The 25454-nt window shown below is 34.0% G+C and overlaps 1 protein-coding gene across 2 annotated transcripts in view; it reads right to left on the bottom strand.

The window, feature by feature from the left end:
• Positions 1 to 25454, bottom strand: part of SLK (STE20 like kinase) — a 55559-nt gene that overhangs the window by 11920 nt on the left and 18185 nt on the right. The window contains exons 2-13 of one of the 2 annotated variants that reach the window (XM_015063091.3): positions 23690 to 23854; positions 21700 to 21748; positions 21197 to 21346; positions 16720 to 16792; positions 16361 to 16555; positions 15507 to 15588; positions 14109 to 14237; positions 12398 to 13771; positions 10310 to 10440; positions 9978 to 10101; positions 8289 to 8468; positions 5846 to 5938 (exon numbers count right to left, since the gene is read on the bottom strand). In XM_015063091.3, coding sequence (XP_014918577.2) covers positions 5846 to 5938; positions 8289 to 8468; positions 9978 to 10101; positions 10310 to 10440; positions 12398 to 13771; positions 14109 to 14237; positions 15507 to 15588; positions 16361 to 16555; positions 16720 to 16792; positions 21197 to 21346; positions 21700 to 21748; positions 23690 to 23854 — 2745 coding nt within the window. The remainder of the gene's footprint in view (positions 1 to 5845; positions 5939 to 8288; positions 8469 to 9977; positions 10102 to 10309; positions 10441 to 12397; positions 13772 to 14108; positions 14238 to 15506; positions 15589 to 16360; positions 16556 to 16719; positions 16793 to 21196; positions 21347 to 21699; positions 21749 to 23689; positions 23855 to 25454) is intronic. The other variant, XM_015063092.3, reaches the window with a different exon arrangement.

Genomic DNA, 25454 nt, shown 5'->3' with positions numbered 1-25454 from the left:
GCCAACATGTTTGGGATTCACTCATTCATTCAACAAATATTTACTGAGTACATACTATTTGCCCAAATGCAAAAATTTATGCTTTAAAAAAAATCCTTCGATAACTGTGTAAGAAAAGGAAATGTTAAAGTGACTTATGGTCTTTATGCTAGATTGCACATTCACAGAAGAAAAGTAACAACATCCAAATTGAAGAAATGTAAATTTTGCCAGTAAATGTTCGGCTCTCTATCCCTCTTTTGGCAGTTACAGCAGTCTATATATGATTAGCTCAAGGGATATTCTGATCAATTTGAGTGTGGATTTAGAAATTTAAGATTGAAGTGGCACTCCACCTATAATCCCTCCTCTTGCACATCCAAGAGAAGATAAAACCTCAAGGTCCATTTTGGATCTACTCTTTGTGCCTTTGACAGAGTCTGACAGGATCTGGATCACTACCAGCCTGGTCTTCAATGCACTGAGAGTGAGTGTAGCCGTGTTCCTTAAGGCGCATGCCTTACTATGTGTCTGGAGGTGAGAATTAGGTCTTACCATTCATGACGCCCTGTTAAAGTAATCTGGAGTTATAGATACTGCTGTCTCATCTGTGTCATAATTTGTACTTCAGCATAAATACAATTACACACTAGCAGAAAGACTAATGAATTGCCTCTGTAAAATACAATTGTGAGCTTCACCACAGCCAAGTTTTTATCACAGAAAAAAAGCCACAATGAATATTTAATTTCAACTATCTAGAATAAGGCCTTTTGAGTTTTATTTAAAGAGATACGAAATCTCCATGCCTATTTTTTAGGCAATTATAACAAAGAAAGTTGTTCAAGCTGGTCATTTTCCTACAGTAAATATCACATAATAAAAACTAAATTGTTTCTCTAATTTCATAGTAAAATTTCTATGTACAAACTTGTACAATACTTAATATATAATCTATAACTTAATATAACCTGCAGATATAGCAAAAGGTTTTCACATCTGTACCATTAACGTGTATAAAGGACTTTTAAAAAATATCTCTGTAGACAGAAACAATGGGCCCAAATTAACTACCATAAATATAAATACTACATATAGGCTCAAGTAAATGCAAAAGTACAAGATGAGGGTGAATAAATATTTATGTGAAAATTAAGAAGAGTAAATACATGCCAGTGCCACTAAAAAAGTAAATGGAATTTCTTGTGAGTTTAATTCTTGGTCATATTACTATATTTGTCTAGATTAAGCAAGAGGACAGTTCAGTTCAAAGAAAATCTTTATTAAGTATTTACTAATGCTAGGCACTGTACCACTAAAGGGGCTACTAAAATTAAGAAAAGACAGTACTGCCTTTAAGGACCTTCCATTCTAGTGATCCGAAATTGGTTCTGTATGCCCACATAAAGAATAGTGGGTCTCTTCCCTTAATATCACATTTTCAGAAGTTCAAAAGTAAACCACAGAAAACAGAAAGCTGTGAATACAGGGTCTAGAAACCATGCCACACAATGAATAATGGAAAGAATTACAGAAGCCTGTCCTGAAGCAGCTAATCCATCAGGGGAAAATAAGAGCTAAGACTGTTATACAGAAGGAGGCAGAACTACCATTGTGCTGCTCCAGAAAGTAAAATAAGAGTTGACAGGTAAGAGTCAAGGTAGGCAATGTATGCAAGTGCCTTCAACAATGAGAATTAGCAAAGACACCAGTTGTCTTACAGAGCCAAGGACTTAAATAATTAAGCAAAGTCTAGATAATTACATAGTCAAGAATACTATGCAAACAATTTTCTTTACTTCTTTTCTTCCTTCCTTCATTTATTTTAATCTCGATATTTATTTTTTTTTATTTATTTATTTATCCCTACCCCAAACTGGGGCTGGAACTCACAACTGCAACATCAAGAGTCATATGCTCTCCCAACTGAGCAAGCCAGGCACCTCAAATAATCTTCTATATTAAAGGTAAAAATTACCTGAAAGGTCCAGGTCCCTCACATACTAATTCGTATATTTTGTTACTTCAAAAGAAATAAAATTTTGATATTAGTGAGCTTTCTTTAAATTTCCTAACTACAAAAGCCAAGTATAACACATTCACATTGGAATTTGTAATTGGAAATTATTCTTAAGATCTAAAAGAAAAGTGATCTTACATTCCAAAAAGACTGAACAAATTTACCCCCCAAAAAAAAGATGGATTTGATCAATAAAAGTAACAATTTAAATCAACACAGAAACTATAAAATGCACCCTTTAAAAGTGTAAGTTTAAATGCTGATAAGGAATTTTGTCATATTAATCAGACAACTATAAATATTAAAAACACAACTTCGGATTCTAGAAAACTATAAGAAAGGGTTATGTTATATTGGGCTATTTGTACAGAATTTATTTCTAATTCAAAGGATAAAAATGGTAATGATCAGAAAAGTGATCTTAATTCATAATTTCTCCCTCTCATTAAAAAAAAAATTGTTTTTCTTACTCTTTAGAAAACTACAGAGTCCAACAGCTGCCAATAATAATAAAAAAAAATAAGTCTAATTTCAGGAGAGGGAAAGGAATGGGTGAAATCAACTCCAGTTGTGTATATCAAACATCAAAAACAAAAATTATAGCATTAAGTGAGCTAGTCACTTCCCCATAGAAACTGTGAGAAAGAATACAGCCTGCAATTCCAAACTTAATTTAAAACTACAGCAAGGGGAAGAACAACTTACTATTCCTTATACAATTTGAATAGTGAAAACTAAAGTTAAATGGAACTATGATCACATTTAATATGCCTTTTCTGACCATATCCATAATTAAAACATATATATAACATATATAAAATCAAAATGTCACTTCACACAAAGATAAAAATCTAATCACAGCATTCAATTTCTCACATGTGCAAAGTTTATAAAATACTCCTGGGAAGATACTTCTTGGAAATGAAAATCTCAAAATTTGTGGCGAGGTAGAAAAAAAGAACACTGTTCGGAGTGTTCTAATCCCAGTTCTACCATTAATATCGTTTGTGACTTCAAGTGGACCGCTTAGTCTTCTGTGCTGCGATTTCCTTATCTATAAAATGGATACACTCCATCCCTATATTAGGGTGGAGGTAGTAAGAATCAAATGTGAAAATGCTTTGAAGAATACTATACTATAAAGTTCATTTCAGATTATTACTGTCATTACTGACATTATCATCTATCAATCTTCTAGGCTTTAACAAATAAAGCAAACAATGAAAAGGCACATGTGAGCTGAAGAAAAGGCAGATAAAACGGGAGAAGGCATCCTCCCACAGATGCGTGGGACTTACATCCTGCAGCTGGGCACTGGAGACTGCGCAAGAGGACAACTGAAAAGACTGGATCATGGCCTGAGCAACACCCTGCGGGTCAGAGTACAGTGCACCTCCCAGGTGAGAATACAGCTGATGACTTTTTGTAAATGGAAAGAATAATTATACAAATGTTGAGTTTCGGGAGGCCTCAAACAAGTTACCTAACAGAGAGGCCTCTTTCTCATCTGTAAAAAGGTTTTGAATGAGATCAGTGGTTTCCAAACTCTAGTTTATGCTGTTGTTTTTTAAACCAGTCAAACCCTCTTTCAAAAAATTTACCACAAAATGTATGAAACAGATGAAAAGTAGTGCTGCTTTAAAGTCTAAGCAGGGACCCAGAACCCCCAGTCCTCTCTTTTTGAAGGATCCCTGAGGTGCTTCTTCCAGACTCCACAGCTCTTGGCAGTACAGTTTAAAAACCACTGGACTAGACAATCAAATACTTCTGGCTCCATGACTATATAAATATTATTCACAAATTCTCAAAATGTTTAAAATAGACGCGGTACCAAGTTATCATTTTAGCACCTTCATGTAAAGCAGTAGCTAAAGAGAAATACTTTTAAATTTGTTAGATTACTAAATTTTCATTAAATTTACAGAAAGAAATTTACTGTTGCTTTCAGCTTTAGTTGAAAATACAGGCTAGCCCCCAAAATTTTATGAAAAATCACCAACAAAATTTTATTAAAGCATGGGATCACTTAACTCCTTCAACACTAAATTCTCAATGTCAGCTCTAGCATCTGAAATATGTATTACCTTTTAGAATCTAAAAAGCCTACATTCCTGTACAAGGAAAAACCATATTGGTCTTATCTTGTTTGAAATCCAAATTATCCAAAATTAGATGTGTGAAGCAAGGACTTCCTCTTCACCTATTAACGACATGACTAATAACCACTGGACTAAGCTGATAAGAGTTCAGATTAAGCACAGAAATAACAGTTTAAACATGAGAGGCAGTACGGTGTGGTAGTTCAGAGGTGCTTTCATTTCCTCCCCTGTAGAATAGAGGTAATAAGAGTAACTACCTCACATGTTGTGAGTTTAAATGAGTTCATTCAGGAGAAACATTTAGAACAGCACTTGACACACAATAAATGCTGTGTCTGCTTTAACACTTTAGTAATCCCCACACTAGGCCAAGACAAAATTTTTCACTGCCTCAAACCAAACCCCCCTCCCAAAACATGAAATTTATTCAGATAGGCTAGTTTTGTTAAATTTTAAATTCCAAAATACTTCCCTTATTTTTCATGGTGTTAAGATATTCGTTCCTTTAAATTTTTAAACAGCAGTTTAAAATATCCTTCTGGACAAAAATAAAAAAAATTTAAATGTCATTCCATTTGTCGGTCCCCAGTGGTTTTTGTTTCTTCCATGTTTTTACATGGGTCTGTAAAAGTTTGGGAACCACTTTTTACATCACATAAAACCACATTAAATTGGTAATTTAAAGCAACCGTTAACATATAACCCATGTCTCTTCTTCCTTTAATTGACATATATAACTACAAACTGAGCTCACCTCTCTGCTTCCAAATTGAATGCAAACTTAATTAAAAGAAAAATGATTCCTAGTAAAAAGACCTCATACAGTCATGAGATAATTCTAAAAAAAAAATGTGTTTAAAGTACTAGCTTGTCTAGTTTTGTAAAGAATTCACCCATCTTAATTGGCTCATCCTTATCATAACCTAGAATCAAGTTTATACAGGCAATATTTTTTTAAACTGCTGGATTCTGAATCAAAAAGAAAAACAATGTAGTTAGTATTTAAAATCTGATTTTAAGTTGCTTATGTTATTGAGTTTAATAGTAAAATAAATGTTTGATCTACCATTTAACATTACCGTTTATGGTTTTTCTTTTAACTCCCAACTTTATAAAAACAATGGCCTTATTTTTTTTTTTTAAGTTTATTTATTTTGAGAGAGAGAGCAAGCAAGCATGAGCCAAGGAGGGGGAGGCAAAGAGGGAGAGAGAGACTACCAAGCAGGCTCCACGCTGAGAGCGCTGAGTCTGACACGGGCCTCAAACCCACGAACCGAGAGATCATGACCTGAGCTGAAATCAAGAGTTGGGTGCTTAACCAACTGAGCCACCCAGGTGCCCCAACAATGGTCTTTTAAATAGTCATTCTTTTCATGTGTACAAAGCCTACACACTCAACCTCTATATTTTGTCATAAAAGTCTTCTATCAGTGACATTACCACTTAAGTATATAAGTTTCCCTCATGATTATAATAAGAATACAGTGAATTACACATCAACATCCTTGTTTATTTCATCCGGAGTCAGCTTTCCAAACATTCCACTTAATTTCATATTTGCAACTGAAATGTCACCATCTCATGTGAATTTAGTTCTACATAAAGAATGCCCTGGGAACCTTTGTATTAGGAGAAATCAACATCATATAATAACTACAGCTGGAGTTTACCCTGTCCACCATGGTTTATTGAGCTGCGAGAATAATGCTGCTTTCTGTTTTTAGTAGCATTAAGCTGCTGCTGTTACCTGAGCATGCTGGCTTTGTGCAAGCTCCTCTTTCCTGCGTTTCATGAGCTCTTTTCTCAGCTCTTTGGGTGCTTTCTCCACTTCATTTATAACCTACAGTGTATAAGCATGCAGGAGGTGGGGAAATAATACTTTCTCCACAGCAAGCATTTATGTAGCAGACAAGCTACAAGTCAAAGATTAAAGCTGATACAAAGTTCCTTTCAACATGCAATAGTATAGGTGTTAGTTTGGTGAAAAAGAATGAAAGGATAGAACATGCTAAATCTCGGTGCAGAAAGGGACATCACACCATATAAAGGTTAATCAGATGCCTAATTATCCCTATATATTATTCTCTCTTAAAGATCCAAAGACAATCAGTAAAGGATTACTAGCAGCACTGAACACATCTACTGACATTGTTTGAAATGCTGAAAATAACGAAAGTCAATGCCATTTATAAAAGTACAAAATTTCGTAACTGGCTTGATAAAACCAAAGAAATAAGTCTAAATTAAGTTCATTTAATGAGACCAAAAGAAAACAAAAGGAGAAATAAATGGATACTATGTTTTCTTTTTTCATCAAACACACCATTTTATATACGGTGTGATAAAAACAAACATGTCTGATAGATTTTGTGTTGCATTAGAATAACATTCTCTTTTGCTGACAATGTAAGCCAAACTTGTCAACTTTAAAATCAATATTATAAAGTACTCATAAAGTAACAGTGTAGTATGCTATGATTTATTATACCAAATAAAGTATATTATAAAATGAAGTATAATTTGGAGCTCCTTAATTATTTCAAAATCCTAGATATGTATTCCACCTAACAATAGATCTGTAATCCAACTATGAAAAACAATCATGTGTTCACAAGTAGAAGCACCAAAAGCAATCAGATTCCAAATCACCACATGCTATTGATGGTCTGTGAAAGAGACTGATTTTGATTGAAGAGAGTGTATTTAAAATTCCCCATCAGTAATCCCTCACGAAACCAAATCACCATTAAAAGGAAGAGACTCCCCAAATGCAAGAAATTTAGCAATAAGGAAAAAAAAATACATAACATAGTTATTTAAAATATGCATATCGCGATCTCAACTATGTCTACTAGCTAAAACTCTCCAAGCTCAAAAACCGTAAAAATAACTACAAACTTTTATATATTTAAGATTAAATCATATATTTATCTGTAAATTTTTAAAAATTTAACCTGATATTAAAAAATAAGCTCTCAACAAAAACTTCCCCTAGTTTCAAGAAAACTGATATGGAGCCTCAGTAACATCATATATCATGGTAAACAGAGCAACACTATGTGAAATATTAAACAGTAACAAAACTAATTTTTAGAAATAGTAGTCACATCAAATAAAATTATAGACCATTTCATTATTTACTTAAAGAAATTATAGAATGTACTATATTAATGTTCGATTCTATGCTTTTTAAAGTAGATCCTCAAGTTCAGCAATATGATGTTCAATTTTATACACAATTTAAATGCTAAAGTCAATTAACTTGGGTGCTTTAGATGTATAACTAAAGTGAAAATGCATTTACTAGTTTGGTTGAGATTTTTATTCTAATCCTAACAGAACTAATCATAATGATTATCCCTGGGGTCTTTCATATCACGAAAAAGTAAATTCTCCCCCTACACTAAAAGTATAGAATAAATCATAAAACCACTTCTGCTAATATGTAAGACTCTTTTGTTTTAATTTGGGGGCAAATAAGACACTATTACAATATATAAATCCTCTTTCTGAATCAATGACAATCTTTCATAGTAAGTAATAGCACAGATCCTATAACAATATGGAACAGTTTTAGGAAAAATTTAAAAATTCATTGTAATCAAATGACTTTACACAGGTATTTTTCACATGTGATTCTTCAAAGTAGCTCTCAACTTGTTGAACTTACAAATATTATTTCCAATTCCAGGGTACTGAGCTTTTGTTTTAATACAACATTCATGAAAGGAAATCAAGCTAACCAAGAAAAAAAATTTTAAGCATGAATTAAATATTACAAATAAATAGATGAATTATTGTTGCCACCTACAAACACAACATGGTGAGCTTTCATGAAAGAAGAAAATTCTACAGAGGCTTTAACTGTTGCTAATAAAGGAAAATGATAGATTGGAAGGAAAATGGATTAGACTTAGTTTGAAAACTTGGTTCAAGGCTTAGCTGGACATTTAATGATAGTCTGTAAACTTGAAGGGACCATTAAAAAGCTCTTCTATTACAGTCTTCTTGGTAGTAAAATGAGATTAACACCTGACCTTACTACTACCCTACATGACTGTTGGGAAGACCACAAAAAAAGAATAAATTGGTGCTATTTAACTCTCAAGTATTATTCCTAATTCTTTAGTCTTAAGTGTACATTAAAAAAAAAACAACCTTTAATAATTAAAAGTAGTAGTTACACTTACCTCCTTCTTTCGGTTCTTTAACATATTCTGAAATTTGGACAACTCTTTCTCTTGTTCTCCTTTAATGCGTTTGGCTTCATCTCGCAAGCGATTTGTGTGTTCTTGTTCTAGACGTTCAATAGTCTGTTTCTGCTGTTTTTCTAGATTCTCAATCTCTTGATCATATTGACGCTTTTTGCTCTGTAAAATAATGTGGCTCAGGATCATTTAACTTGTCTATCACTCACGTATTGAAGAGTACATAACCAGCATTTAAACGTAGTGATATGACATACAACCTTTGTAGTACTGCACAAGTGGAATGCTATAAACACATTAAGGAATTTTTCAAAAATATGAGCATTTCATTTTTTTCTACACAAAAAATATTTTTCTATTATAGAATGTTCAGAATTTTTAAACCATCCAGAAGAATATCCAGTTGCTAAAGTACTAAAGTGCTAAAAGTGCTAAAGTACTAAAGACAAACTTCAGTATTTATCCAATAAACTTTTGATAAATCAAAGTGTTATCCAAAGTCTATTTTAATAATGTACAATTGCTTGTCATATTCAGATTTACTCTTCCTCATTAAGATTCTTAAACATCCTTTTATTGAAACAAACCTTTTGAAATTATAAATCTTTCAATAAAAGATTCCTGCTTACATAATACTTGAGTATAATATAATTTTGGATATAGGTGGAGTTAAATATTTGTAAAAGGTATTTTAAAAAATAAAAAGCAAAACACTTTGGAAAATATTTTTTGGGGAAAGAGATGCAGTTTTCATAAGGTTCTTTAAAATAGAATGCTCAATACTATAAAAATACTCAGTGAGAACAAAAATTCATTATTTTCCTAAGAATTTTCTGTTACAATCCAACAAATGTAATCAACAATTCCTGGGTAGCTCACTCAGGTGAGCATCCGACTTCAGCTCAGGTCAAGATCCCGCAGTATGTGAGTTCGAGCCCTCACATCAGGCTCTGTGCTAACAGCTCAGACCTGGAGCCTACTTCAGATTCTGTGTCTCCCTCTCTCTCTGCCCCTCCCCTACTTGTGCTCTCTCTGTCTCAAAAATAAATAAACGTTAAAAAAAAAAAACAAACTTAAAAAAATTAATCTTGGATTCTAGGGGTGCTTGGGTGGCTCAGCCAATTAAGCTTCCAACTTCGGCTTAAGTCATGATCTCCCGGTTCATGAGTTCGAGCCCCACATCAGGCTCCCTGCTGTCAGCGTGGAGCCTGCTTCGGGTCCTCTGTCTCCCTCTTTCTCTGCCCCACCCCTGCTCATGTGCACTCTCTCAAAAATAAAATAAACATTTGGAAAAAAATTCTTGGATTCTAAATCTGAGAGGTCAAATTATAACACTAAAAAAGTATCCAGAAATAGGCCCACCTAAGAACTTTGTAAACCATCTACCAGCTTCATGATTCCAGGTTTTCACAACAAATTTTAACCAAAGGAAAATGGAAGACACCTATCACACTATAAGTCAGTGACAGGAAGCCTAAGATAGAAAATCCTTTCAGGCAAAAGGGAGGAAAAAAAGAGCATCTAGAACACTGAAGAAATAAAGGCCAGAAATACTGACAAAGCCAGAGAAAATCTAATAATCAAAGAACAAGTTCTAAAACATGCTAGTGGAATTTTTTTAAAGCATCAAATTTCAGTGTTAATAAAAGGATACAAGATCTAAAACTTTACCATCATTTCTTGCTCAAAGCGCCGGAAAATTTGTTCTCGTTGTTGTTGCAGTTTGCTATTGAGCTGCTGTTGGGCTCTTTGCTCTTCTTTTTGAAGGAATCTTAACTCCCGAAGTTCCTGACGTCTGATAAAATTTAATATCAATAACAGGGAAAGACAGCAAAAAATTACACCTTTGAACTAATACTTTTTTAAAAACTTAAAAAATACTATTTTCAAATGGAAAAGTAGTAAGAATAATCAGCCAAGACTTTACTCTTGCTTCTATTCTTATACTTTGCAAAAACTGAAAAGAAGTCACAAAAACTATTTTAATTATGTTCTCTACTCACCTAAGAAACCTCAACTCTTCAGTTTTGGAATCACTATCTGTAACTATCTTTGACGTGGTTACACTCACTTCTACGCCATCAACAACAAATTTGCGGGTCTTCTTCAATGTTTTCTTTTGTCTTCTTGTTTCCTGAGTGAGATTTTATTTTAGTTAGGCTTTATATGGAAAATATTGGAGACAGAAAACATTTTCTTCTTAAAAAAAAAAAAAGAACAAAACACAGAACTGTACACATATAATTTTTATACCACATCATAATTAGACACAAATCATAAAGAACAATTCATATAAATGACTAATTAGTATAACTTTTACATGTTAATCATTTTTCTTCTTCTTTTGATCTTGTAACTTCTCAGATACCTCTGGCTTTTCAGTTTTAGAACCACTAACAAAACACTTAAAGGAATGCCTGGGGCTCATCCCTAAAAGAATCTAAATCAATAGGTCTGAGGGTGGCTGAGAATTTGCATTTTGAAAAGGCTCCCCAGGTAATTTTTAAACACTGCCTGGACTGGGAATCAAAATCCATTTCATCAGCAACAATATTATCAACAGCCCTCCTCCATCTCAGGAACAGAGATGAATGTGTGATTCTTGAGTTACTAGAAAGATAAAATGTCTACGGCCTGATAGCTATTGCCTACAATTCTTTATCAAGACCAAATTCCATTCCTCATCCAAATGCTTTTCAAATCCAAATAGAAATAACAGAAGTATGACACTCCAAAAAACACAGTTTGGCAAACATGTAAGTATTGACAGCAGATAATTACTTGGTTTTGATATAGGGGAAGGGGTTTAAAAGCAGAGGGAGCAAAAGTGGAATGTGAAAATTCTAAATTCAAAATGCATTAGATTTTAGTTTGTCTCTGGCACTTTCCAAGCATGGTTCTGCAACCTCTTATTATTCTACTCTCCAGGCTGCTAGTATCCTCACGCTTCTCTTCCTAAGCCCTGGACTATGATACCCTATCCAGGCTTCCCCTAAAATCTAAAGTGGGCATGCTCCCAAAATATTATCTACCACACTGAAAATCTAAACTTTTTATTTCTTCAGTTCTTAGTAAAGTATCCACAATTAATATCACCTTCTCAAAAAAGTATTCGGATTTTTTTAAAAGGCTATTAAAGTCAGTGAATAAATTTCAGATTAATGGAAGTCCAGTCAGTGAAACAAAATAAACTGAAAACTGAAGACAATCTATGCAATATGTGTAGTAATTTGCTGCAATGATGCTCTGGAGTCCTGTTCCCAAGGTCAGTTTCCTAAGTTGTTCCACTCTTTTCTGCTGTCAACCCAGAGTCTCTAAGTAATACATGACTCACCTGTATCAGAAATCCATGGAATCTTATGTTACAAATACTGATTCTTGGGTTCCACCCTAGACCTCTACATAGCTCCCCCTAAAACTCTGTTTTTAAATAATTTATTCATGTTGAGGTATACTTGATATATAATAGTATGTTAGTTTCAAGTATAGAACATAATGATCCAATATTTGCATATATTGCTAAATGATCACCATAAGTCTAGATAACATCCCTAATCATACATACCCCTGGTAACTCTTAAACACATTAAGATTTGAGAATGGCTCTAAAAGCTCCAAGTGTTTTTGCATTTTAGTTTTTGATTTTTTTGTTTTTTTGCTTTCCCACATCGGTTCTCATGGCAGCTGTGAGGACTATGACCAAGACGGCAAAACCCTATGGACCACTGGTAAATCGAGGGCTGTTTACATCCTAAAAGTGCTTAAAGAGATCATTCTTTCAATTTCTCAATTTTTTCATAGATTATGAATTCTTGCTAAAATATATTTAAATATGTGCAATAAAAAAATCCAACCACACCAAGTAACTTACACCGTTTACATCAAGTTGGCAAAAACAGGTAGATATTACCAAAAAATTTATGATTACATCCAGTATCTATCTCTCTCCTTGGGTTTTTAGTTGATTGCCTTCATAGGCCTTACGAATCTTATAGGGTCAGTACTACACTGATTTAGTGTTTTATTTTCAAAACATTCTTCACATAAACTGCAAATACCAAAATGACAAAGAAGGGCCCACATACACTTACTTGTAAAGATATTGATCCGCTGTCTTTAGTTTTGCTTAGGAAGCTAGAGATGGATAAATTTAAGTCAATGCTGCTATTATCAGCGGTGGAACCAGTGCCTGAATCAGTATCATTTTCCTTTTGATTCTCAGATTCTGGAAGCAACATGGCTTCAGTTTTTGATAAAGCACCTATTTCCCCTTTATTTTCTGCATCTTCAGAGTTGATATTTATACTGGGTATTGGAACAGGCTGAGGTTCACTAGGCTGTGAAGAGGAAGTCACGGGAGGTTCTCTTTCAATTGGCACTTCACATGGTATTGCTTTTTGCTCTGTATCTGTCTGAGCAGTAGCTTCATGAGCATCCGGAGTTTCATTTCCTAAAGCCTCTTGGTCAGTATAAATTACTGCATGTCTGACCTCTATTTCTTCAGTGCTACTGGACTCAGTAATTTCCTCACCTTCATTTGTGCCAGATTCCTCACTGGTTTTCACTATGTTCTCTAAACTGCTGAGTGACTGTTCTTCATCTTTATCTTCCAAAGACTTCTGATCTATCTCCTTAGTTTCCACTATGTCTTTAAAAGGAACTTCCTCAGAACCACCAGCCTCAGGACCCTCTGTGAGCTTACTTACTAATTTCTGGTCTACTTCAACCACTTCATTCCCATCATTACTCTGAGCATCCTCAGCATTGTTTTCAACTGCCTTCTGGGCAACGTCTCCTGCCTCATTTGTTCCTATGACATCGCTTATATGGCTGATCACTTCTTCTGGAGTTTCGTCATTCTTTCCCAATTTCTCTTCGGTGTCTTCCTTTGTAAGTGCAACTTCATTTTCAACTGCCTGAATGTCTGCCTCTTTTTCTCCAGTCTCTTGAGAAACTAAGTCCACTGTTTGAATAGCAGTATCTTTAATTTCTTCAGATTTTATAATCTTATTTTCAAATATCTGTTGCTTTTCTTGATCCCTTTCTTCCTCAGGTTTCAGACTCTGTTCAATATCTGTTTCTAAAGTTATTATATTATTCTCTTTTCCTTCATTGACTGAATTAATGTCCATTGTTTCTTGGTCTTCTGTATCAGGCAGACTTTCAAGCTTGGGTCTCTTCTCCTCTCTGCCATTTTCCTTGATTACTATTGTTCTATTATCAAGTTCAGCCATAGCTTCTAAGTGAGCATCATTAATATGTTCATTAATATCCTCTGCAGCTTTTTCAGGTTCATCTGTGGTAAGTTTTTCATTAAGAACTTTGTTGTTAAATTTATCTTCAGAAGTATTACGTTCTGTTTTTTCAGAGACAGATTCCAAAATACAAGCGTTTTGTGAAAGTTTATCTTCTTCAGAGCTGGCAATACTAAGGTCAGAAGAGGCACGCTTACTTGCAGGTATTGGCTGAAAAAGATTTTGTACATTTTTAATGTTAAAACGTAACTTCAAGACAGTGACCAAAACTATATTTTGTATATAAATAAATATTTAAAACATACATACATGATTTAGTATCTCAATTAAAATTTGATGAAGTTATAAAAATAAAGAACTGACAAATCTTCACATAATAAATAGGACAAAAATGGTGAGCAAGGAGCAAACTTGTTAATCTTCGCCCCTAAAATTAACACTTTTGTACTGCTATCGATTACAATTAATCCTTACATACAGGTGCAATCACACCTAAAAACCCAACCCTCAATATTACCTAAATGACATTTCCTTTCTAAATACTGACCAAAGAATTTTCTGTTTCCTCATCATCATCTTCCTCTTTGCCATCTTCAACTTCTTCTGTTACTTCAGCCTTTGCCTCTGCAATCAGCTCTCGAATTGGTTTGTTGGAATCAACCGTAACAAAAGGATGCTGTTTGATCATTAAGAAGAACACACTTACTAACAGCTGAAATGCTGGCTTATAAAATTTCAAACACAAAAAATACACATTATTATGCAGTAAAAATATGAACACATGAGTAAGAAAAATATAAAAAACTTCAGATGATGTTACATCTGGGCAAGGAAGAAGAAGGGGATTGAGCAGGAATAGGGACTGCCTACAACTATACATCTTTTTTAAAGAATCTGAAGGAAATAGGTCAAAAATGGTACCACATATCTGGATAATAGGTGCATGTACGTTTCTGTATGTTTGCAATTTTAAATTAAATTAAATTAAATTAAAATTAAATTTTAAAAGTTTCAAACTGGTACATTTTTAGTTCTTTAAAAGTAACAACAGTATGTTTAAATCCTGTATAATCCTTAATAAAATGTTTACAAAAAGCCTTAGAGTTTTGTTTAGAGTCTTGCAAACAACTGCTTTCTTGACATGGTTCTAACACTCTTAAGAGTAAGAAAAAATTTTATTCACCTTTGTATACTCAGCAGCATTTAACAGTGTCTGTCACAGACTAAGACCTTCTAAAGTGAGGGTAAAAAAATAATAAGAGAAAGTGTGTTCTAGGGATGTACTGTTGCATAGAAGAAGGCAATTTCTTCTGCTTTTTTCCCCTGAGATAAACAGATCAACTTAATACACTGTAATGCAGGAATTATACAGTAACTCAACCTAACAGTAAGTGCCTCCAGATTTGTCATTTTGTTTGTCCACCTATATTATGTAACAAATTCCTATTTCAAATATTACAAATAGGTCCTGCTATAAAACAAAATTATCTAATCACTTTAACACTTTTTTTTAAAAAGTCAGCAATATTTACTGAACATTATCCTCACTGTAAGAAATATTAAAAAAATCAATTAGCTCATGACCCCTGCGCCCAAGGGGCTTGCTTTCTAGTAACTGGAGAGAAAAACTGCAAGTAACTAACAAAGTGGAATAACTAACAAAATAAAAAGAACACAAACTGAAATCAAAAAAGCACAAAAGGAATGACTTATAAGCTAAATGCCTTTTAGTAAAGGCAGCATATATGTTTATAAAGCAAATGTTTACTTGTATTCAAGTATGTTGTACACATTGTATGTGTACAACATATTTTACAATGTATTCTGAGTTTCCATAGGGAAACTCCAGTGAAAAGAGAATACACTGAATCTGAAATTGTACTCTTCTCAATGAGATATTAAAATAATTACACAGTTTGCTGTTGTCATATTACTCTGATCTTACCTGCAGTAGCTGAGATGTATTCCACCTGGAATCCACATTCTTTTCCAAGCATTTCTTTAGAAAGTCCTTAAAATTTGAAGACCTTCAAAATGAAATTTTAACAATGACATTCTATTTTACTTTGTTATTAAAATCAAACAAAATTCTGATAAGTTATGCATGTATTTTATGATGTATGTAATTGTATTAATTCAACATAAGTAGTTAATGAGAATACCAAGATTTCAAAATAATATTAAGATAAATACTAGAGTATCATCTGTAAATACAAAATTAAATATAAGTAGAGTCATAGTTTTAGCCACTGTGATACAGTCATATATGCCAAAAATCACAAAACTCTTCTATTATATTAAATTCCACAAATATAAATCAACCACATATATGCCTCACTTTCTCATAGTAAATACTGTACTACATACAGTTGTTTCGTGTAGAACTCAAATCACTGATTTCAAATTTATAAGAAGAGTTAGTTATAAGAGTTTGTATGGTTCTTAACTCTTTTTTTTTAAATGAGTATTTATTTATTTTGAGAGAGAGAGTACATGTACATGAGTGGGGTAGGGGCAGAGGGAGAGGGAGAGAGAATTCCAAACAGGCTCCATGCTTAGCAGGGCTCAATCCCATGATCGTGAGACCATGACCTGAGCTGAAATCAAGAGTTGGATGCTGAACCAACTGAGCCACCCAGGCACAACTATGGTCCTTAACTCTTAAAAAAAAAAGTACCAAAAATCAAGTTTTCTACTCATTACAGTCTTTGTACCATGTAACTAAATCTACCCTTGAAAAGGTCAAAGAATAAAACATCAAGTATTGCTTTGTATAAGGTTTTGTTTAGAATATTTTACCATTTTGATGGCTGTGCTAATGTAGGGGGCTCAGATTTTGCTATTTTTAGCAGCACTCGCATTGGATTTAATTCATGATGAGGTGGTTCTATCTCAGCCATTTCTATTAGAGTGATACCCAGGGACCAAACATCAGCTTTGTAGTCATAGGGTCTGTCCTTAGATGTTTCACACATGACTACTTCAGGAGCCATCCTGTACAGACAGAGAATTGAAAGTTAAGATGTTTAGCTTAAGAATATTGATTGCAAGCCACATAAAAGATAGACAGTATACTCAATTATGTAGATAAGTTAATGAGTGATAATAGCTTCTAACATAACTAATACAGTAGTACATCCATAAAGATGAATACATACCAATATGGTGTGCCAATAAAGGAATCTCTTCTTTGAATTGTCCTTGTGTTTTTAGCTGATACTCCAAAATCCGCTTGAAATAAGCAATGATACAAAAGTATTAATGATAGTTTTTTTAGCAAAGCTCACTGTATTTAACACAGGGAAAAGCATTTCAAGTCTTTAACAAGGCCACTCTTATTAAAGGGTAAACAAAACAGAAAGAGTAACTTCTCTACCATCCTAATTTTGACAAACCCCCTCCAAAATAACTGTCAAATAAAATATCCCATCATTAATATACTAACCTCCTTTATACATCTTCAGATCATGAATACTTCAGAACTGATAAAAAAAAAAGTAACTTTAAAATAAACCAGTCTACCCACTTCAAAACAACTAGTACTACAAGCTACAATTAACTGACATAAACATTTTTCCTACAGTGTGAAAAGCATAAATATTATAAGAGCATATTTAGAGAAAAGTATAGTCAAATTATTAGTCCTTGAAGAAAAAAATTCTTTGGCATCTAGGCAAAAAGAGCACATAACTTGAAAAAGACATAAAATCAGATTATCATCAGACTTTCCAACAACAACACTTAGAACAGAAAAATAAGAGTAAGATATTTCAGATTCAAGGAACAAAATGTAAGCCAAGGATTTTCTATCCAGCAAAACCGACCTTCAAAGTATAAATATGGGTGGAACTGTTATTATATAAGAACTTGGAGAGCCCTTCCAGAGTTATCTACCAGAGAATGAACTTCAGACAACCAATATGATCACAGAGAATACTAACATTAAGGACTAGTGATGAGCATTAAACGTATGAAAACAGGAATAAAATGAGTAATTATGGGATATTATAAATCTATCATCAATGTCCTTAAGAACCAGGACTCTGAGGATAGAAGGAGATATACATGTAATACAGGAGTGGTTAGGTTAAAAAGAAAATAAAACACATCTTATCCTAAATTTGATCAGAAAATATGTAGGAACTCATATGACAGCCTAGCTTTGTCCTCTAGAAAGGCCCAGAATGATGACCAATCCATAAACTGTTAAGTACCTCTAACATTCAGAGGCAGTCTTTTTTTTCTTTTAATGTTTATTTTTGAGAGAGAAACAGAGACAGAATGTGAGCAGAGGAGGGAGGTAGGGAGGAAGGGGGGGGGAGAGAGAGAGGGGGGAGGGGGGGGGGGGAGGGAGGGAGGGAGGGAGGGAGGGAGAGATGGAGACACAGAACTGGAAGCAGGGTCCAGGCTCCGAGCTATCAGCAAAGAGCCTGATGCGGGGCTCAAACTCAGGAGATGTGAGATCATGACCTGAGCAGAAGTCGGATGCTTAACTGGCTGAGCCACCCAAGTACCCCAGATATAATCTTGAAATACCATATCCTACTAAAAGAAACCAGGACTTCTTAAAGAAATGGCTAATTACAGGTTGGAGGCAAGAAATATAGAAGACAAGCCTGAAACATCTCAACCTAACAGGTTAGACTGTTATACGATATTGATAACGAAGCTATCAAAGTCTACTAAAGTCATATCAAAAAGATTAATATACCAACATGAGGAGGCTCCCATTGACCAAAGATGGTACAATGTTAAGCTTCAATAAGGATAAAAATTATAGATCTGGGGGCACCCAACTCTTGTTATCGGCTCAGGTAATGATCTCATGATGGCAAGATCGAGCCCCAAATCAGGCTATGTGCTAAGCATGAAGCCTGCTTGGAATTTTCTCCCTCCATCCCTCCCTCCCTACCCAATTTACACGCACACATGTATGCTCTCTCTCAAATAAATAAACATTAAAAAAATTATAGATTTGAAATCTATAAAATTAAATTTATGAATTAATATTTTTAAAAATACTGGTCACTAATTGAGGATGAGAGAGAACCAATTCATGGTCTTCCAAGTTACATAAATAAAAAGAAGGAATCAAGCATTTTTCCTGTCTTGTCCATATGAACTACACTCCTGAATAACCAAACAGTTGAAGGGAAGTGTCATTTCATATAATTATTCCTAATTTTATAATAAGGATAAATAAAAATAATGAAATAATTGGTGAATAATTCTATCAAAATTATTATCAAAAAATAAACGAAAACAAAGTGACAATTCATTTTTCAACTCAAAGAACAGATCTAGGCATTATGCATCAAGAGCTGCTAATAAATACAATACAATACAATACAGTAAAATAAAAGCAAAACATATGTGCCGCCCAATGAAAGGACACAAAACCACCTATATATAGTCTTGCCAAACAATCAAACTTGAGACCTTATTTATCTGCAAATCTGAAGGAAATACACAGAGGAACTTACTACAAATGATCATGAATATGCAATTAGCAAAATGCAGGTTGAGGGAAACTCTACAGGTCCAACACTCAGGTCTCATAGATCAGTGTTTCTCAACCTTTTTTTCATCATCATGCTCCTAAGGAGCCTTTTTAGACATTTTTTTCCTAATCCTCTTATCCCCCACGGAATTTTAACGCCACAGATATACTGTTTGTGTAGCGTGGGCTACTAAGCATTGTAATATCTAAGATCTTTTTTGCCCCCAAAGAACCAATTTTGGCACTCATGGGAATGCACACCATAAATAAAATGTACAGAAAAGAAAGAGATGGCCGGTAGGGGAGACCTATAAATTAAGAGACTTAAAAAGAAAATCAGATTTCAAATATGAGCACATCTAAACTTGAGAGATGAGCACTGGGTGATAGAGCCAAAGAGAAAGGCAAGGAAGTAATTACTATAGAAGTCAGGATAAAGGTTACCTGTGGAGAAGAGAGGGACAGTGATTCAGATGGGACACATGGAAGAGCTGCTGGGGTGCCTGACAAAGTTTTATTTCTTGACCTAGGTGGTGGTTACAAAGCTATCATCTACAATGCTACAGAATCACTAAGCTACACAATTTCTTGTGGTTTTCTGTATCTTTATTTCATAATAAAAAGATTAAAATTTAGTATATCAAATTATACCTGTTTGATGTCATGAAAAAAGTGAAGTGAAATGACTGTGATCACTGGTATCAAGATGGCTTTTAAATATATTCTGTCCTTTCCATGTCCTTCCAAATTACACAAATTTAGACTTCATCACTAGATTTTTACTTATCTTTTTTAAGTTTTTTAAATTTATTTTTAAAGAGAGCAAACAAGTGAGCATGAGCAAGGGAGAGGTAGAAAGAGAGGGAGGATAGAAGGGAGAGAGAGAATTCCAAGTAGGCTCTGCACTGTCAGCACACAGCCAGACATGGGGCTTGAACTCACAAACTATGAAATCATAACCTGAGCTGTGATCCAGAGTCAGATGCTCAACCAACTGAGCCACCCAGGCGCCCCTGCAGCACTAGATATATATATTTTTTAATTTGTATCTACAAGGTGCCTGGGTGGCTCAGTTGGTTAAGTACCCGACTTCGGCTCAGGTCATGATCTCATGGTTTGTGAGTTCGAGCCCTGTGTTGGGCTCTGTACTGACAGCTCAGCCTGGAGACTGCTTTGTGCTCTGTGTCTCCCTCTCTCACTGCCCCTCGCCTGCTGTGCTCTGTCTCTCTCCCTCTCAAAATAATAAACATTAAAAATATTTTAAAAAGTCATATCTTGGGGGCACTTAAAGAGGGCTGTATCTTCCATTTGTATGTGTGTACATATGAAATTAATCCGTTTTCCATCTAAAATCTACATCTATTTCTTCTTATGAAGTTATTTATTTCCTCAGTGTAAAAAACAAAATTAAAAATTCTAGTCCTCAATACTTATTTTAGGCATCCATTTCAGATCTACTTTGTTAGCTTAGCTAAGATTCCATACTTATAAAATAAAGTATAAAACTAAACATGGGAAAAGAAACCCACTAGAGTTTTGGAAATGAAGATAAAACTAAGTTAGTCTGACATATCTGCTCATATTCTAAATGTATTACATTTATAAGTATTAAGTCAACATACAAAAATTTAGGGAAAAAATAATTAACCAGTCTTTTTATTTTTTTTTTAATTAATTTATTTTTTGAGAGAGAGACAAAGAGCAAGATTGAGTGGGGCAGAGGCAGAGAAAGAGAGAGAGAGAGAATCCCAAGCAGGCTCCACATTGTCAGCCTGGACCCTGACGCAGGGCTAGATCCTATGAAAGGTAAGGTCAAGACCTGAGCCAAAATCAAGAGCTGGATGCTTAACCAACTGAGCCACCCAGGCACCCCAACCAGTCTTTTTAAAGCTTGTCTTTTTGAAAATGAAATCCATCCTTTCTTTTTGAAGCATCTTTACATTAATTGTCTATACTATGGGAGTTAATGAATAATTATTTATCCACTATTTATATTTAAATATTTAAAAAATTAACATGGAGTAATTCTCCATGTTTTACATATTTAAGCCATAACTAAACAGTATTAAGTCACATACATATAGAGCAAAGTCTCAGCACAAATTCAAATGTTTTATTTAAGGGAAGAAACTTACCCAACTTAATATCTCCATCTAAGGTAAAAAGAATGTTGCCAGCCTTCAGATCTCTGTGGATGATTTTATTATCATGTAAGTAGTTCAAAGCCTCTAGAGTCTGTTTACAAACTACTTGTATTTGGGACTCAGTTAATGGTCTCTCAAGTTCTGTAAGGAAAGGGTAAACAAATCTGCACTGTTATCTAGTGAAAACACATCGGCAATATAATATATATATCTTTACCATCACTGTCAAAGATTGCACATAGTGAATTTATTTTTTTTTACAATGAATTCATTTTAGAAGAACTAAATATCTGCAAAGATTACTTTTCCTCATATATTTAACATTTCATTTTAGAAATTTTGTAACGATTATTTAAAAGTATAAAATGTAATTAAGTTGATTTCTTAATTTATTGAACTTCACTCAATAAGATATATATGTATAAATGTTTTAAATCCTTTAAGAATAACTTAAAATATAAAATAAACAAAATAAAGAATAAAAAGATGCTTACCAAGCATCACAGCGTCCACTGCTCCACCTGCACAAAATTCAATGAGGATCTGCAGGCAAACAAAAAAAGCATGTGTCTAACATGACAGTGAGTATTTTTTCTTCAATTTAGCAAAAAGATAAATAACTAGGTTATGGAAACAATATTACACTGACCATAAAGGGTTTTTTTTGTTTAAAGAGTTAAGAGTCTTAATGATATACATTTTGAGAAAGCACAAAGAGAACACATTGTAGACATATGTGCATTTTTAAATCACCATTTTTAGTGTCCCTGCTTCTCTAAAATTACTAGGTACACAATTTTTATTCAGGACAGTATTATATATCCATCTCATTACCACCGACAGATTTTATTATACTCATTTTTAATGTAACTACTGTGTTTTAAGTGACCAAATCTATTTTTTAACTTTACTAATAGGAATAAATCCTAAAAATACTTAAGAGACTTCTTTTAGTTAAAATACACACAGACACACATACATACACACACACACACAGACATACACAAAGCTTCAGATCATAGTTCAGTGATTACATCCTGAGGGAGGCCTTCCCAGATCTCCCTGGTATATACCACCATGTACATTTCTCTCTTATCCCACCACAGTTGTAATTTTATATATATCATAATTCATTGAATTATTAATTATAGATAATTAACATCAATCTCTCCCACTAGACTATATGTCACAGTTGTCCAACTTTTTATTTTGCAACAATCTCAAGTAAAGATCTTATCTGGTTATTATCTAGGAATTCATTTTCATTAGAATCTCCGGGAACATTCTGCTAGAGCCCTGAACAACTACACTAGAGGACACCACACTGATGATAATTATAAGATAGTTTTTTTAATTACTTAGCTTGTCAAATTGTGTAGCTTCCTGCTTTTTCCCTTTTGTATAACAATACTCTTATTTTTTTACAGGTGCTTGCCAGTTACAGATGGTTTTCAAATTCATTATATCATTTGAAAAATAGGTCATTATTCATCTTATAGATGAGTAAATACACTCAAAGGTTAACTGACTTATTCAACATAGCAACACCAGGATCAAAAAATATAGGGCTTTTGATTTCCAATCAGATATTACTTCTACTACATACTCTTAGCATTTCTCTCATAACACTGTCCTTCAAGGAAAAAAGAAACTCCATTTCAGAAAGCCATCTTGATTAAATGAGTGTCAGTTTGGAGCAAATGGTTGACCAGCTATTATAATAAATATTTTATTTCTATATGCACTTGTGCCTAATGTTTTCTAAAAATGAACAAAATTTATATATTCAGCCTTAGCTACTACTATTCAAAGGTGAGTCTGGTGAATAGAAAATAAATATTTGATATTTCTAATAAGTATTCTGTAATTTATTACGATTTACAAAAAGTTTAGGATAAGAAATTTAAAACAATTTCTAAGAAAACAAATTTCCAAAAAATTTAAATGCCTAAATTTAAATTACAAACAAGAGAACTCATTTAATTTCATAATTTAGAAAATTTAATATTCCTAACCAAGTTTCTCCATTTGGGTCCAATGTTAAACAATCATGAAATACTGTACAATTTGAAATATTCATTTGAGGGGCGCCTGGGTGGTTCAGCTGGTTAAGCGTCCAACTTCAGCTCAGGTCATGATTCACAGTTCGTGGGTTCCAGCCCCACGTCAGGCTCTGTGCTGATAGCTCAGAGCCTGGAGCCTGCTTAGGATTCTGTGTCTCCCTTTCTCCTGCCCCTCCCCTGATCGTGCTCTGTCTCTCTGTCTCTCTCAGAAATAAACACTTGAAATATTCATCTGAACATCTGCTGAAGCTAGGATAATTATGTTGTTAATGACCCTCTCATCAGATCAACTCCCATTCAAGTAACATAAGTAATAAAACAGAAGAGATAATACATAAAATAGACTACCACAACTTAGAAATCTCTTTCAGACAATTAACTCATTTTGGCTCTTATAATAATATCAATAGAAAATAGTTACCCAAAGATTGTTCTCATAATAGAAGGCATCTAGAAGTTTGACTATATTTGGATGATCACAAGATGCTAATATATCAATCTCAACCATGTAATCTTCAAGTTCTTCTTCAGATTTCGTGTCAATCACCTTTGCAGCAGCTAAAACATTGGTCTCTTTATTCTGAGCCTAAAAATGAAAGCATCACAAGTGTCACACTTATAATGTATACTTGACTTTTTAAATTTTATTTTCTTTTTAAAATAAACTTTATCTTTTTAGAGTAGTTTTGGGTTCACAGCAAAGCTGGAGTGTTCTCATGTAGTCCCAGCCCCTACAAATGCACCGCCTCTCCCATTATCAACATCCTGCCCCACAGTAGTACATTTGTTACAACTGATGAACCTTCATTGACACATCATCCCCAAAGACCACGTTTACATTAGGATTCACTCTTAGTGTGTACTCTATGCGTTTTGTCAAATGTATGATATGTATCTACCATTATATCATACAGAATGGTTTCACTGCTCTAAATAACCTCTATGCTCAGGTTATTCATCCCTCCCTTTTTCCTAACCACTATCAACCAGTGATCATTTCACTGCATCCACAGTTTAGCTTTTCTAGAATTATCACATAACTGGAATCATACAAGTATGTAGCCTTTTCAGATTGGCTTCCTTCACTTAGTAACATGCATTTAAATTTCCTTCATGTCTTATCATGGTTTAATAGTTCATTTCTTTTTAGGACTACATAGTCCATTACATATAGATGTGCCAGTTTGTTTATCCATTCATCCACTGAAAGCATCTTGGATATTTCCAAGTGTTAGCAATTATGAATAAAGCTGCTATAAACATCCATGTGCAGGTTTTTGTGTGGACCTAAGTTTTCAACTTCTTTGGGTAAACACCAAGGAACACAATTTCTAGATCATATGGTAAGACTCTGTTTAGTTTTATAAGAAATTGCCAAACTGTACCATTTTGCATTCCCACCAACAATGAACAAGAGTTCCTGTTGCTCCACACATGCTCGCCTGCACTTGGTGTTGTCAGTATGAATTTTTTGTCATTCTAAAGGTATGCAGTGGTTTCTCCTTTTTTAATTTGCAATTTCCTAATATATAATAATATAAGCATCCTTTCATATGCTTACTGGCCACCTTCTCTAGGGAGGTGTCTGTCCAGATACTTGGCTCATTTTTAAAAAAATTTTTTTTTAATATTTATTTTTGAGAGAGAGAGAGTGAGCAAGGAGGGACAGAGAGACAAGAAGACACAGAACCCGAAGCAGGCTCCAGGTGTTAGCTGTCAGCACGTAGCATGATGCGGGGCTCAAACTCATGGAACTATGAGATCATGACCTGAGCCAAAGTCGGACACTTAACTGACTGAGCCACCCAGGGACCCCATATTTGGCTCAGTTTTTAATGAAACTTGATTTTCTAATTGCTCAGTTTTAAGAGTTATTTATATATTTTGAGCAACAATCCTTTATCAGATATGTTTTTGCAAATATTTTCTCCCAGTCAGTGGCTTGTCTTCTCATTCTCTTGACATGCTTATTTTTAAAAGATAGCCTCAACATGTATATTAACTCACATATGCTATGCACTGTGCTAAGTGTTTTGTATACACATAGAATAGTGTTTTACACTGCAGGCTCTTTGTCTACTGGTCAGACAAAGTTCAAATTCTGATTCTGCCACTTACTATGTTTCCTGAGGCAACTTAAAAAAAATCTCTCTGTTTTAGTTTCCTTATCAGTAAAACATATTAAC

The sequence above is a fragment of the Acinonyx jubatus genome, chromosome D2 (genome assembly GCF_027475565.1).
Source record: "Acinonyx jubatus isolate Ajub_Pintada_27869175 chromosome D2, VMU_Ajub_asm_v1.0, whole genome shotgun sequence".
Taxonomy (NCBI): domain Eukaryota; kingdom Metazoa; phylum Chordata; class Mammalia; order Carnivora; family Felidae; genus Acinonyx; species Acinonyx jubatus.
Note: the sequence above shows the minus strand (reverse complement) of the source record. Positions and strands in the feature narration are given on the sequence as shown.